We start from the raw sequence: 15,741 nt of genomic DNA, 5'->3' as shown, positions 1-15,741 counted from the left end.
AGAAATCCATCAGCATGTGGACAATTTCAACTGAAAGGAGGAAACCATGAAAATGAATAAAATCTGGCTACTAGTATTAAAAAAAACTCAAAAATCAGGACAGTAAATAAAGAATTCTAGGCAGGAAACAATCAGGGCCAGCAAGGACTGGGGGGGGGGGGGGGTATGGGTACAACACCCCCCCAAAATTTAAGTTTTTTAAAAAATTTGGTTTACTCATTAATTTTAACTGATTAACCAAATCCCCATGAGTGACCATTGAAGTTTATCTGTCTTGAGTGTCCACTGAAGTTGATCAATGGAGCCTGATTTCTAAATTATTTTGCATTATGGAACTACTCTTCATAATAAACTAAAAAAAAGTTTTAACTCCCCCCCCCCCCATGAAATTTTTTCTGGCTATGACCCTGCTCACAACCTCTGAGGATGCCTGCCACAGATGCAGGTGAAACGTTAGGAGAGAAAACTCACAGCCTGGAAAACTCACAGCAACCCAGTGATTCTGGCCATGAAAGCCTTCGACAACACATTGGTTTGGACAACACATTGGACAACAGTAGTTTGTTGAGACACCAGCAAGATCTGTAGGAAACGAAAGATTTAAAAAAAAAAACCAACACTCCCATGATTCTATAGCAGGCATGGGCAAACTTGGGCCCTCCAGGTGTTTTGGACTTCAACTCCCACAATTCCTTACAGCCGGCTGCTAGGAATAGCGGGAGTTGAAGTCCGAAACACCTGGAGGGCCCAAGTTTGCCCATGCCTGTTCTATAGCCTTGAGTACTGGCAGTTCAAGTGGCGTTAAACTGCATTAATTGTAGAGTGTAGCCTCCACACCCACGGAGACCTGTTCCTCCGCTTGGTAAGTAAATCCTATTGATTCAACGGATCTGCTCTATCTGGAGCTCCCAGGAAGAGCCAGGCCGGGAGCTGTACCGCCTCCAAAGCGGTCCACGCGTGGCTCCCCTTGCCTGTCTCCCGGGGGTTGGAGGGACCCTTCCCCCCGGGAGGGCGCGGTGGATCCGAGGCGGCAAGAGGAGGAGCGATCGCCGAGGCGGCAGGGTTTCCAGGACCCGGCGTGGACGTCTGCGCGGAGGCGGGGAAAGAGAGAGAGAGAGAGAGCCGCTCGTGACGTCTCCCGTGTCGTGGGCCGCTCCGCGTGATTCATCAGCAACAACGCCGATGTCGCGCGCAGAGCCCGCTTGAAGCGGGGCTCCCCGAAGGAGGAGGAAAAGGGGGGCAAGGCAGGTACTAGGCAGGCAAGATGGAAGGCATCCTGAAGAAGCTGCAGAAGGAGGCCTCGGGGAGCAAGCACAAGGCCATCAAGGAGAGCTGCGCCGGGGCCACCGGTGAGGACGGCGGGAAGGGGGGGGGGGGCTTTGGGGGGGAGGGAGGGCGCGGGCGGGCGGGCATCTCCCCCCTTGGAGAAAGGCTAGACCTCCGCGAGAGATGCCCCGAGGCCGTGGGGTGGTGGCCTTTGTGGGGTCGTTTCCCTCCGTGGAAAGGCGCCTCCTTGGAGAGAAGCGCGCCCGGTTGTGCTCGGGGTTGGGTTCGGCTGTGTTGATGTTTGGTTTGCTTCTCCTTCCCCGGATTAGGGAGCTGTCATGCTTCCTCCTTGCCTGGCCCTCTGCCTCTTGGCCTTCCGCCCGGGCTGCCCACAAACCAACGGAGCAGCGAGGCTGCTTTTTGTTGTGCTCGCCTGGCTGCTGCTTCCAGGATGGTTGGTTCCTGGAAAGCTCCTTCTTCCCGACGCAGGAGAGAGCTGGCCTTGCCAGGATTCATGGCTTTTAACGCACCTCCCAGATCCAACACCAGTAATGGATCTACAGTACACTTCATTGAATTGATCAGCATTATGTGGATCTACACCAGGCATGGGCAAACTTTGGCCCTCCAGGTGTTTTGGACTTCAACTCTCACAATACCTAACAGCCACTAGGCTGCTGTGAGTTTTCTGGGCTGTATGGCCTTGTTCCAGAAGCATTCTTTCCTGACTTTTCAGGAAGGTGTGCCTCAAACAGACATGAACATCCAGTAAATGTAAAGAAATCCTACAAATGCTCCGTTCAGCAAAGGACAAGAGGGATCCTCTCACCTCTGCAGGAGTCTACCATATGCTGTGCAGCTGTGGACAAGTCTACTTAGGGACAAGCACAAATCAAGGAGCATGAAAGGCACTGCATACTAACTCAACCAGAGAAGTCAGCCATGGCAGAGCACTTGATGAACCAACCTGGACACAGTATGTTATTTGACAACACAGAAATGCTGGACCACTCTAACAACTACCATGTCAGACTACACAGAGAAGCCACTGAAATCCACAAGCATGTGGACCATTTCAACAGAACGGAGGAAACCATGAAAATAAACAAAATATGGATACCAGTATTAAAAAAACTCTTAAATCAGAACAGTAAATAAAGAACAACACTAAGAAAACAGGGGAATTCCAGACATGAAACAAATCAGGGCCAGCTAACACCTCCCAACAAAGGATTCCCCCAGGCAGGAAGCAGCCAGACCTTGAAGCTGCAAGTCTATTCAGTACTAATCAAGATGACCAGCTGCAACATTCACACTTGCCTCAAGCAGACAAGAGTTCTTTCTCCCACCCTGGACCTTCCACAGATATATAAACCCCACTTGCATAGTTTTCCAACAAACCTCACAACCTTAGAGGATGCCTGCCATAGATGTGGGTGAAACATCAGGAGAGAATGCTTCTGGAACATGGCCATACAGCTCAGAGAAATCTCAGCAACCCAGCCAGTATGCTGTTAGGAATTATGGGAGTTGAAGTCCAAAACACCTGGAGGGCTGAAGTTTGCCCATTCCTGGACTACAGTGTTCCAAACTGCATTATACGGCAATGTAGATCCAGCTTGACAGTGCTGTGCACTTCTCCTACTACACCATTATATTGCTACCTATATCCCACTTTAACTACCATGGCAACATCCCGTGGTATTCTATTAAATAACAAGAGTTCCTTGTCTAGTAATTTTAAATGCTTTCCCCTAAACTGAAAATATCAGTATTTCTCAGCATATTGTCGTTGCAATTAAGGTGGAATATAGTTCTGTAAATATGCAGATTGATCAGGATTGTGCATCCACACAGCATTTTCCAGCTGTTTGGATTTTCCTTCCACCCAACTGTATGAGGTGTGCATTCTCCTTTTAACCACCCAAAGAGAAAATATTGGGCTCCCAAGGAAAGGCACACAACAACAACACATTGCCACTCATGTGTTGTAAAGATAACATTGTAAAGGTGTTATCGGTTTACCCAATGGGTGTAACTGTAAGCGATGAATATTTTAAAGGAAGCAGAATGAATGGCATAATGAGGGCATCTGGATTAAGATTTCCATGCTGCTGGGTTGAAATGCTCCGTTGTGCCTGTCTTTGCAAGATGTCGTTTTGGAAACAAAGATTTCTTTGAACTCTTTCACTTGGAAGAAGAACCAGATTGGAGAGATTGAAAGAGTGTTAGACTGAATGGAAAAAAATACACATGTTACCTACCTACATTTTTATTAGCACATGCCTTCTTTGGTCATGACTTTGTTGCTTAATGCCATTTCTTTATGTGGATTGGTACTTTGGCTTCAACAGATTAACATTATTGCCATGCTGTGTTTTTTTCTGCCTATTGACAGTTTTGTTGTTGTTACACATCTTTAAATTGACTCCATGTTATGGCAACCATATATGTTTTTCTTAGCCAGATGTATTCAGAGAAAGTTTGCCACGTGTCTTCCTGTAATGTTGAGAGAAGGCGCTTTGCTCAGGTTTCCATGGCCAAGCAGGGATCCAAGCCCTGGTCTTAAGCCACTACATCACTCTGGGAGACAACATGCGCAGAAGCAACACACATCTTTTAATTCAGTGCCGAAACAGGGATGATGTGCCTGTGTTTTTCTTTTTAATCTTCAGGCATTTGTAGAAAAGGAATTAATTTTAGTGGATAGAAGGTTTATGAATGAAAGGCATAATCTAGTTATTTGATACACCAAGCCTATTTAAATCTACAATGTATCCACTGGGTTTTGATCCCAGGAGCTCCAACAGATGTAAAATCCCCGAATTGTCATATTCTGTTACATACTTCGGCAAAATAAAACAGTGTTCCTTATTCAAAATGGCAAAAACCAGGCTTACCTTTTGTATTTTTTTTTCGGGGGGGGGGGGGGGGGAGGAGAATTTCAAGCTATGGATAGTGAAATCTGTGAATGCACAATCCATGGAAATAGAGAGTTAACTATATTAGTGTATAAATTGACCTCATAAATAAATTAAGGGAAGGCATTAGGGTCAACATTATGGATTTTGATATGACCCATAGATAAGTCAAGGGTGATTCTGCTATGGGGGGGGGAAGCAACAGAGTTTCCTCGGGCCCACTGCCATCTCACCACCCAGGCATTCAAAAAACCCAGAAGCAGTATTGCAGCAGAGAGAATAGAGGGGTCAGTGCTCCTTTGAGTTGTCTCAAGACAGATTAAGCCAGTGGTTCTCAACCTGTGGGTCCCCAGATGTCTTGGCCTACAACTCCCAGAAATCCTAACTGGCTGGGATTTCTGGGAGTTGTAGGTCAAAACATCTGGGGACCCCCGGGTTGAGAAACACTGAACTAAGCACTTGCTTTTCACCCTTTTCCTCAGAGAAGGGGATGGTTCCTTTTTCAATAAGAGTTAAGATATAGTAATACATTGATCCATGGATTAGTTGACCCAGGTTTTGGGGGTTGATTTTTTAAACTAAAATTTCTAGACTTATACATGAATATGGTATATACAGTAGTTTAATGCTGATCTTTTGTATATTTGTATATTTTAACTCTATCGTATTTAATTTGTATGCTGCCTTGTGTCCCAGTTTAGAGGGAAAAGCAGAGTATGAATAATGTTAATATATATTACTATAATAACTTAAATACTTATCAAGTGATGCCAAAAAGCATAGTACAGATCCTTGAGTCTTCAACTTTATTTTATTTTTTAATCTATATTCTGTTTTTCTCCAAAACAGGCATCAAAGTGGCTTACATCATAATTTAAAGCAGAAAAATTGAAATAATAATGAAGCATGGGTGTTTTGAAAGCATTAAATGCTAAATTAAATTAAAAGTCTTTTTAAAACAAGAACATTTAAAATATTCAAGCAGTGCAGACTCTTCAGAGGTGGAAAGTGTGTGGTCCTGCTTATGTTGCTGAACTGCACCTGCCTGTTTTCACCACTAGCTATGCTGGTTGGGGCTGATGGGAGTTGCAGTTCAACAAAATCCTATGGGTCACACAGTTATTCTCTGAGTTAAATGAATGTGTTTAGCTTTTGGAGGTAGGTACAGTATAATGTTATTCATGTCTGATTCAAACTTAGTCCCCTAATGGAGACTTAAGGAAATGTGCTTTGAATTGCAGCCTAAAGCTATCTTCCTTCTCTTTGGTCTTGTTCAGTTTTAGGGTTGGTAACTGCCCATTTGCAAAGATATATTTAGGAAAATTAAATGTTTGGTTTCACTCCAAGTATCCATTATAACATGTTAGGCAATTTCGGGAAACCAGTCATTCAGGACTCACCATCATAGGCTATCACTCTCAGCCAAGTATGATTGCCTTCCAAGTGTAGAGTCTTGGCAGCGGGTCAGTAGGTGATTGCAGAGACCTATATTGGATCCACATGTTCTTTCACAGTGAGGATATCTATTTCCAGGTGGAAGGCTTGACATGCCTTTCCCTTGACATGTTACTCCCTTCCATTTGTGCTTCTTCAAATTAGAATGCTCGAGGGCCAGGATTTCCCAGTTCTTAGCGTTTATGCCACAGTTTTTAAGGGTGGCTTCAAGCCCATCTTTAAATCTCTTTTGCTATCCAAATTCAATTTTCTGTTCTAGAGTAACTGTTTTGGGAGATGGTGATCAAGCATTCAGACAACATGGTCAGTCTAGTGAAGTTGATGGTGGAAGATCATTGATTCAATGCTGGTGGTCTTTGCTTCTTCCAGAATGGTGACATTTGACCACCTGTCTTCCCAAGAATTTTGCAGGATTTTTCGATGACAACATTGCTGGAATCATTCCAGAAGTTGAGAGTGACGTTTGTAGATGGTCCATGTTTCACAGCCATATAACAGAGTTGGGAGGGCAATAACTTTATAAACAAGCATCTTCATTTCCCTGCAAATGTCCTGATTTTAAAACACTCTCTGCTTCATTTGAAAAAATGCTGTACTCACAGAGCTCAGATGGTATTGTATTTCGATGTCAATGTTGACTTTTGTGGAGAGGTGATTGCCAAGATAGTGGAAATGGTCAACATTTTCTAAAGTAGAGCTGTGGAAAACACCCATTCGACTTCCCTTTTACAATTCTTCTTTTTTTCTATTCAGAAACTTTAGAATCTGCCGAAGCTGCTACCAAGATCCCACCATACCAACTAAGGTAAGAAAAGTATATTGTCTTGTTATAAATATCAACAAATTGTAAATAGATAAATGATAAGAAGTGCAGCCTGGGTTTAAGGTATGTTTACTACCCAAAACCAAGTACACAGCTGTGGCACATAGAAATGAAATATTGAGACATTTTGCCAACAGTCTGTATGGTCACAGGCAGGCCCGTAGCCAGGATTTTGATTCGGGAGGGGCTGGGATTTTGGTTGGGGGGGGGGGCTGAGTCTGGGTGGGAGAGGATCTACTCTAGCAAACCTTTTGTATTGTTATCCCAATACCCCCATGCATATGGGATATATTGAGCATGGTGATCAGATCATTATATGAATAAACCTAACAGTTTAAATAATAAATGTAATGCCTTCTCACGGACCACCCTGAGAATTTCGGGGAATTTCCATTCCTCCAACAATAAACATCTTCCTTTTTACTGAAGATACTCTTCACAGAGTTTAATAATAATAGTGATACATCAGGAATGGGACCACCAACTACTAGAAGAACTAGAGTGGACATCACCCACTGCTTCATAGAAGAAATTGTCAATTTGGTATCTGTCAAGATTATTTATTATTCAGCAGTTCTCTTCTGTTAACGGTGGTTCTGTTAATGGTGGTTAAAAGAAAATTAAGCTTCTTAAAGGATGGAGTAAGAGCTATATATATTGAAGGCTATATATATTGAAGGCATAGTTCCACAAGGGAAGGGAAGAGTTTTTTGCAAAAATAGGAAATTTTCTTACTGGCCTTTCAGTGTTAATTACTGTACGAACCCTTATCCATACAGGATGATAGTGAGCCCTACTGAAATGATGGATATTAGGTCCTTAGAGCCAAATCATAGAGGACCCAGGAAATGCCTAGAAAGGATATATTTTGTGGGATGTAGATAAATGAAGCTGTGGATACTGGTCCCATGGACACAAGAGTCAGACTGTAATGTCACAGGCTACCTCAAATAGCTAGAATGTGCACAAAGAGAGATTTCAAATAGCAATAATGTGTGCAAACTGCAAATGCTGCTATGAAAAGGCCACAGCTGCATTATAGCAAATAAGTTTTATTTTGTTTTCAAAAAAGAGAGAGAAAAAATAACTCAAATAAAGAGTGAAAAAATAAGGGAAAGATGGTGAACATGAAACGATACGGTATGTAAGTTACAGAGCCATGTTAAATAGTTCTACACATGAGTCTGTTATATCTTCAAAGACATGGAGGTGGTGTGTGGAGGATTGTTATACAAATTTGCTTAGTGAGTGTTCCTTCTCCTTATTTTATCAATTAACTTATTCAAACTCTTTTTTTCTACTCTTGATAGCAACCAACTATGTAGATAAGTTAGTTTCTTTTGTTAGTAAATTAATAATACACATGTGTACAACTGAACAGTTGGCTCCAACATGGGTCATCCCAGGCATCAGCCTACCTTCCTATCGCCTAATAGAAATCTCCTCAGCCTGCTTGCTTCCAGTATCCCCATGGTCCCATAAAGCTCCATCTTCCAGCAACTGCACCAGGGCTCGTGCCTTACATTGTGATGAAAAATGAAATAAACTCATGAGACAAAATGCTATTGTCATAGACGGGATACACAGAAAGTAAAGGGATAGAGGGTACTATGAATCTTCCAAATGAAGTGAATAAAGGACCCCTGTTTCCTAGTCAAGGGGCAGACCAAAATAAAGCTTCTTCTTTGGCTCTTCTAGGCCCACCCAGCATCTGGACAAACCTTTTCTGATTTTCTCAGGGCCTACACAATTCATGAAGGGTTTGTGAAGGGGTTACACAATACATTAAGGTTTTTGTGAGAGGTTTTTTTGTGGATATCATCCACAAAGATGATAATCGACCCTGTTTCACTCCCACCACAAGCTGCAACCATCGCTCTCTGGTAATTGGAGAACACAATTTTTATTGTTGGTTTAGAAAGTATCACATCAAAGTGCTTTATAGTTAGACAAGAGAACCCACCAAAATGATACATTAGAATTGATTTTGAAAAGTTTGGTTAATCTGAATGAATGATATTAAAAGACTTGATATTTGATTTAAGTCTGTTGGAATACTTGATAAAGCAGAAGTCTCCTGCCTAAAGGCTTATCAAAGGCCATAAATCATGTAAGAAAGTAAATAAGTGGGCATGGAAAACTGAAGCACAGCAAACCAAGTAAAGGTCAAGGGGGTGGGAATAACACCGAGTTCTGTATTTTTGTATATTATACTGTTTGAGAAAGGGCTTTCTGTGTTGTTCTCAGATTGAGAAATCCTATGTAGTGGGTCAGGGAACTCTGTGTCTCCCCTATACCTGTGTAGGAAAGTATGTGTCATGCTCTCGGGTCTATTGAAGTGTTACCAGGCAATAGCGGTGGCAGGATTAGCTTTAAGAGATCACAGAACAAAAAAGACAAACCTAGCCAGACATTCTGTCAATTACGTTTGTCTTGTGGCTTGTGATGCTGACAAAGTAGGAGTTATCTGCAGGCATTGAAAGCTATCTGTGGTCTGCCCAAGGCCTTTGGTGAGCAGGAATGGCAGGCAAATACACAGAACTCCATGCAAGTAAGTGAGAGTATTGGTAGAAACACCAAGTGGGGGCTAGAGTAAGGAAACCCACATACTCGAATACTCTGTCACTCCTATGGGAGTTTACAATGGTCTAGTCCAAAATGGAAAAATACCGAACAAACTGAAGACTAAATAACATTATGATCATCAGCAACATCAGCTGCTCATGTTCTTGACGGGTTTCCATTTCAATTTCAATTCAGAAGCAAGATCACATTTTTTATTATCTCCCATTGAAAAATAGCCAACATGCATGTAGAATAATTACTTATCCAGAGGTGAACTAGACTCAACTAGAAATATTTTTAGTTATACAATAGAGTCTTGCTTATCCAATATAAACGGGCTGGCAGAATGTTGGATAAGCGAAAAGGTTGGATAATAATGAGGGATTAAGGAAAAGCCTGTTAAACATCAAATTACGTTATGATTTTACAAATTAAGCACCAAAACATCATGTTTTAAAACAAATCGACAGAAAAAGCAGTTAAATACACGGTAACATTACATAGTAATTACTGTATTTACGAATTTAGCACCAAAACATTACAATGTATTGAAAACATTGACTACAAAAACACTGACTACTAAAAATTAACTATAAATAAAGATAGAATTGCATAAAATGAACGTACAGTAACAACACTGTCAGAAGTTTAATCCATAAAAAAGTTCAGTTCTTGCTGTCTAGAGAAAGAGCTGTGGATCTGGGCAGGAGGCAGACTGCGTTGGATAATCCAGGATGTTGAATAAGTGAAAGTTGTATAAGCAAGTCTCTATTTTATTATGTCTTACTTCCTTCATCTGATTTCTTTCCTATCATTTTTCACTGGATGTCTTGAGCAGTCAGAAAAGACTGATTCTCCCTCCCGCATTCCACCCCTATGGTGAATGAGTTTGATAAAAGACACATTCACTGCTCTGTGGCATCCATTCATATACAGTATCTACAAATATTCATGGGCACATGGTCCACCCGTGTATCATATGAAATTCTAGGGAAGTGACTTTACTTACCCCAACTCTACTGTTCTTCTTGCACGCGATGCCTTCATGAGAGCAAATTTATGGCATGTATGAATAATGGCCACTGTAAATGGGATATCTCTTTTTCTTGTCTGCCCCCTTTTCCCTCTTAGAATATATTGCTAGAACATTCTGCTCTCAGTTTATGAGTCAGTTTCTCCAATAATGCAGTTGAACAGATCTTGTCATACCAAGTGTGCATGCTGAGAGGGTCTAATTTTCTCCAGTCTCTAGCAGTTTCAAGGACAGCATTAAGGAACAAGAGGAAGATCATCTTTTTATATACTTTATCCTTGCAAGAAAAGAATAGAGAGTAACAACAATTCAGTACGGTATTTTATTGACTGACCTGTCCTTGACACGAGCACATTATATACTTGTTTCCAGAAACAGGATGCTGGTGGACAGGTAAGCCACAGGGGGAAGAGAGACCTCGTCTCACATTATCCTCTATGACATAAAAATAATTGTCTCTTGTTATATCTCAGGAGGTTGGGAGGAGAAAGATGCCCAAAGTAGCCAATTTTAAAAACATCTTCCTTTTGCTGTGCAGAGAGGGATTTGGGTAGTATTGAACTCCAAATGTAATTGTACTGAGATACTAAGACGGATATGCCATATTTAGGTATGCTTTCAAAGTCTGCCTGGTCCCAGCCATCCCATAAACTTCCTCTGTGAATCAGTTGTACTGCTAACTTTTCGTCATATTTATGGGTGCGACACAATAGGATTCAAATGGGAACAGATTAGTATCAGAAAACTACTCTTGTACAATAATGCGTGCAAAAAGTGGAATATATTTATTTAGAAAATTTGAATTTCAACCAGGAAGCTTGAGCAGCCAGTTGCTAAACATTAACTCAGAAGATGACAGTTTCTCTGATCTGGCTGTCTTGAACTTTCAAGAGTTTTGGATATAAGGGATAATTTCTGGATCCACAGATTTAATACATTTATGCCACATGATAATACATAGAGGGTAATACCATACATAACATCATTGTCTACTTAAGGGTGTTGGCAACAAAGTGTTCTAAACAGAGGCTTTGGATACAGTTCACTTTTATTTTGAGGTCGGCAGTTTGAATTTGGGGGATGGGGTGAGTTCCCGCTGTTAGCCCCAGCTTCTGTCAACTTAGCAGTTCAAAAACATGCAAATGTGAGTAAATCAATAGGTACTGCTCTGGCAGGAAGGTAACGGCGCTCCATGCAGTCATGTTGGCCACATAACCTTGGAGGTGTCTGTGGACAATGCTGGCTCTTCGGCTTAGAAATGGAGATGAGCACCAACCCCCAAATATGGACACGGTGAGCTTTAATGTCAGGGGAAAACCTTTACCTTTATCTAATCTACTTTGGGGGGGTGGGCTGGTGGCACAGTGTGTTAAAGCGCTCAGCTTCTGAACTTGCAGACGAAAAGGTCCTAGGTTCAAATCCCGGGAATGTAATGAGTGCCCGCTGTTAGCCCCAGCTCCTGCCAACCTAGCAGTTCGAAAACATGCAAATGTGAGTAGATCAATAGGTACTGCTCCAGCGGGAAGGTAATGGCGCTCCATGCAGTCATGCTGGCCACATGACCTTGGAGATGTCTATGGTCAATGTCGGCTCTTTGGCTTAGAAATGGAGATGAGCACCAACCCCTAGAGTCGGTCACGACTGGACTTAATGTCAGGGGAAACCTTTACCTTTTACCTTTTACTTTGATCTACTTTGTCAGGTCACGTGGCTTGCAGAGATTAGATCACCAATATCTGATGATGGCTGGAAACACATATTGACTGTCATCCTGTTAGTGACATTTGCATGCATATATCCTTATGTGAGACCAATTATTCACCATAGTCCAACAGACATATTCTGCTGACTGCAGCAGAAGCAGAGTTGTGCATACAGTGGCATTGAGTGTTATGGTTATGCATCTCACATCACAATTTCACATTGCTGTTGTGTATTGTACATTGTGGCTGCAAATTGCATGGCACTAATTGTGGATTGCTCATAGTGCACCGTTTATTAGACACTGCAGAACTGCACCTGGCAATTGACATGTTACACAGTGTTGGTATTTTGTATAGAGGTTGGGTTGTGTAGGCATAGCATGTCTCCATATGCAGATATTCATGCTGTGTTGAGGTGATGCTGGATTGCAGCCATTGTCTCAGGCAACAGAGCCTGGAAGAGGACTCTGTTTTCAACAAAAGCCTTATCTTTTTCAATAGGCAGAAAATAGGCTCACCGAGGGAATGTGAATCCAATCCACTTTGGAGTGTAGCCAGTATTCGTCATCTACAACCAGCAAGGGCAGGATTTATGCATGCTGATGACATCATTCCAAACTCAGCTTGATAGGAAAGTGAAATTAAGTGCATTGAAGCTATTCTGTTTCATTTTGCCAAGTGTACAAAGAATTCAGGCAACTTCATTCACTTGCCACTTGCAGGACTGAAGCTCTACCTTTCTAAATTACCAAAACTAATTAAAACTAATGGAGTAACAAAGGGGATTTCCTAAGCTAACATGATTTATTAAAAATGTTGTGAACTGCTGTCAAATTGACTTTGACATATGGGGTCCTTATGAATGAGATGCCTGTTCATCATTTAGTCTTTACCTATCCTGCTCAGGTTTTGTAGACTCAGCACTGTGGCTTTCTCAATTGGTCCCATCCATCTGGAATTTCCTTGCTGCCTTCTACTTTACCAAGCATGAATGTGTTTTCTAGTGAGAAACATAGCAGAAAGAAAAACAGGGTTTCCATATCTATTTATCTCTTTACTTGGGGTAAACAAAAACATAAATTGTAACAGTCAGTCAGATTGAATCAGTTGAATATGTTATTTTAAAGGGATTGTGTATTCTTTGTCCTTTAAATATATATGAAAATCTATTGTGTAATCGTTGTCCTACTGCATCTCTTAATAATGTTGGAGACTTTCAATCATAGTGTCCTTCTGTCCTGACTGTCTCATCTAACCTTAGGTGTTACAGTTTTTCCAGTACTTTCTAGATTGTGAGTTTCAGAAAATAATGTTGGGAGAAATCTCTTCCATCCTGAATATTGGGATGTTCCAGGGTTCTGACTTGTGCCCCATGTTCTTCAACATATGTATAAAGCCAGAAATTTGAGTTTTAGTATTAACAATGTGGCAATGAAGTTCAGCTCGACTTCTTTTATCCACTTGGATGTGGAGAATGATAGATGTGTAACAATAAGGTGAAGGATAAGGAAAAATGGAAGAAAGTGGGATGCCTGATCTAAATGGTGCATGAAATTACCTCTGAAGACAGTTGCATTTATCTTAAATTGTCAGGTGCACAACTTGGACGTACTCCTTGACATACCACGGAGTTGAGAAGTATATGTAGCACCTTGCACACTTTGTGTACAAGCTTTATCTTTATTTGAAGGAACTGGACTTGTTCATTGGTTAGCTCCAAAACACTATGACTTCAATGTGTCTTATATGGAGCTGCCTCTGAAGATGGTTGGAAACTTCACTGATGCAAAATCAAGCTGCTTGGATGGTGGATAAGCTAGAAAATCTAAATACATCTCTAATTTTCCCAATATCTTCATTGGCTATCTGCCAGATTCCTGATGAGAGCATTCTAAGTCCACAATAATTCAGCTGTCATTGTTATAGTTAACATATTTTAGTAAAGTCATGTATGAGAGGAAACTGCAAGCTTGGAATCTGAATTTTGTTGGTGCTTTTTGAAGGATGCATCACTAGTGTACGCGGGGGAGATGTCTTTTGCTGATAATGACTTTCTGCTGCAAGCCCTTGTGTCCCCTGTACATCTGTTGGTACATATTTGGGGGTAGTGTGGGGGCAATGCAAGAAAAAGTTGACAAAAATTACATCCCCTTTTGACATGAGCATCAGTCTTGGCTAGTCTGCAGTCCCTTCCATTTACAGAAGGGTCACTCAAAATTCAAACCACTAAATTCATTTGAGGTTTCCATTTATTAAGTAGGCTTATGCAGGATAGGTTTGAGTAGATCCCTGATTAACATCAGCTTTGGTGATAAACTTTGTCAAGCAGCTCTTGAACATCTCCACCCCACTCCTAGATATTTGCCTTCAATGTTTCTAGTTCCCGAATTCTATTTCAGCCTAGCTCTCAAGGCCATTTCTCATATTTTTCCCATGATGCCTTTCAATATTGCCACAGTTCATCTATTGTCTATTTTTATACTTTCCCTCCAGTCTTCATCTGTTCCTCAACTACTGCAGCATGCTTTTAATTCTTGTTCTTCTTGACAGCACCATGGTACTAGTGATTGTGCACTTTGTGTGGGTTTTTAAAAAAAAAATAATTCTTTTGTTGAACAAAATATAGATCCAGTAGGTTATCTGTAATATTTATATTTAGTCTTTCTGAGCAATATACCAGTGTTAAGAGGCTTATTCATTTCTGCTTTCAGCAATAAATGACTCTCAATGCAACTTTGATTTTGATATACCGGTAAGCAACCCGGGTTTGGGTGCCGGGGGGGGGGGGGGGATAGTCATTCCTTCCCCTCACTCTCAGCCTTGCATTTTGATCTAGCTTAGGTTGCTATTAGCAACACCTAGGCAAAATTTGCAATTTTATCTAAACATAGCCTATTAAGTTCTAGTTGAAATAACTGGGAATTGAATTGGAAATCTCTTTCAATGTCAATCCTCAGATAGTGTGTGTGTGTGTGTGTGTGTGTGTGTGCATGCATGCTCCAAGATTTGATAACAAAACAATGTTTCAATTGCCAACCTTTCCCCATAGTAATAACATTTGTTTTTATTGGGAAACAACACTGTCAGATATTATGACTGACAGGTAATCCCCTCTATATAGGCTCAAATCTTTTTCTTGTTATTTGCTGTCAAGATGGCTTTGACTGACAGTGATCTTATGAACGAGAGACTCCCAAGAGCCCCCGGCATCGACTGCCCTTCTCAGGTCTTGCAAATGCAGAGCTGCATCTTTCTTGATTGAGTCTGTCAATCTTTAACATGCTCTTCCTCTTTTCTTCATCAAATTTTCTTCTAATTATTATTTACAAAGGGTTATGTCACGTTATGACTTGCCTAATATACAATAATCTCAATTTAGTCATTTTGGCTTTTAGTAATTTGCTATAGGACCCTATTTAGTTTTTTAGTAGCCCATAATAACTATTAAACTCTCTCGTATCACATGTCAGATGAGTTGATTCTCTTTCTCTTAGCTTTCTTCAATGTTCAGCTTTCACAACTATACTTGGAAACTAGCAGTACCATGACATGGATGATTCTGATTTTTCTCAGTACCCAAGGTTTTCAACATTGTACAACCTAATTAATTTATATTTGTACTGCAGAAGAGGATTCATGAGTTCTTTGACCCATCATACTGGGTTGAAATTTTTCCCTGTAACAAGCAACCTGAATACATCCATAGAGTAAAGAACATAAATTACAGCCACTCTTTGCAAAACAAAAGTAATTCCCTGCTCATGGTGTAAGTATTATTACTGAAAGTGGCATCTAGAGGCATTTATTGGCTCTTGCAATGAGTGTGTGTGTGCTTATGTGCCTTCAGGTTTCCTGTAGATTTGTGGAAACCCCTGAATTTCATATGGTTTTCTTAGTCAAAGAAAATCCAGAAGTAGCTTTTCCAGTTCATTTCTCTGAAATATAGCCTACAAATATCTAGTGTTTGTTTTGGCA

General features: G+C 41.0%; 1 protein-coding gene across 2 annotated transcripts in view; it reads left to right on the top strand.

The window, feature by feature from the left end:
- Nucleotides 1–1,022: 1,022 nt before the first annotated feature.
- Nucleotides 1,023–15,741, top strand: part of arfgef3 (ARFGEF family member 3) — a 94,103-nt gene continuing 79,384 nt past the window's right edge. Inside the window, exons 1-2 of one of the 2 annotated variants that reach the window (XM_062978251.1) lie at nt 1,023–1,349; nt 6,396–6,447. In XM_062978251.1, coding sequence (XP_062834321.1) covers nt 1,265–1,349; nt 6,396–6,447 — 137 coding nt within the window. In that variant the 5' untranslated portion in view covers nt 1,023–1,264. The remainder of the gene's footprint in view (nt 1,350–6,395; nt 6,448–15,741) is intronic. The other variant, XM_062978252.1, reaches the window with a different exon arrangement.

Source organism: Anolis carolinensis, chromosome 1 (assembly GCF_035594765.1).
Source record: "Anolis carolinensis isolate JA03-04 chromosome 1, rAnoCar3.1.pri, whole genome shotgun sequence".
NCBI lineage: Eukaryota > Metazoa > Chordata > Lepidosauria > Squamata > Dactyloidae > Anolis > Anolis carolinensis.
The sequence above is the reverse complement of the archived record's forward strand: the minus strand, read 5'-3'. Positions and strand labels throughout refer to the sequence as shown.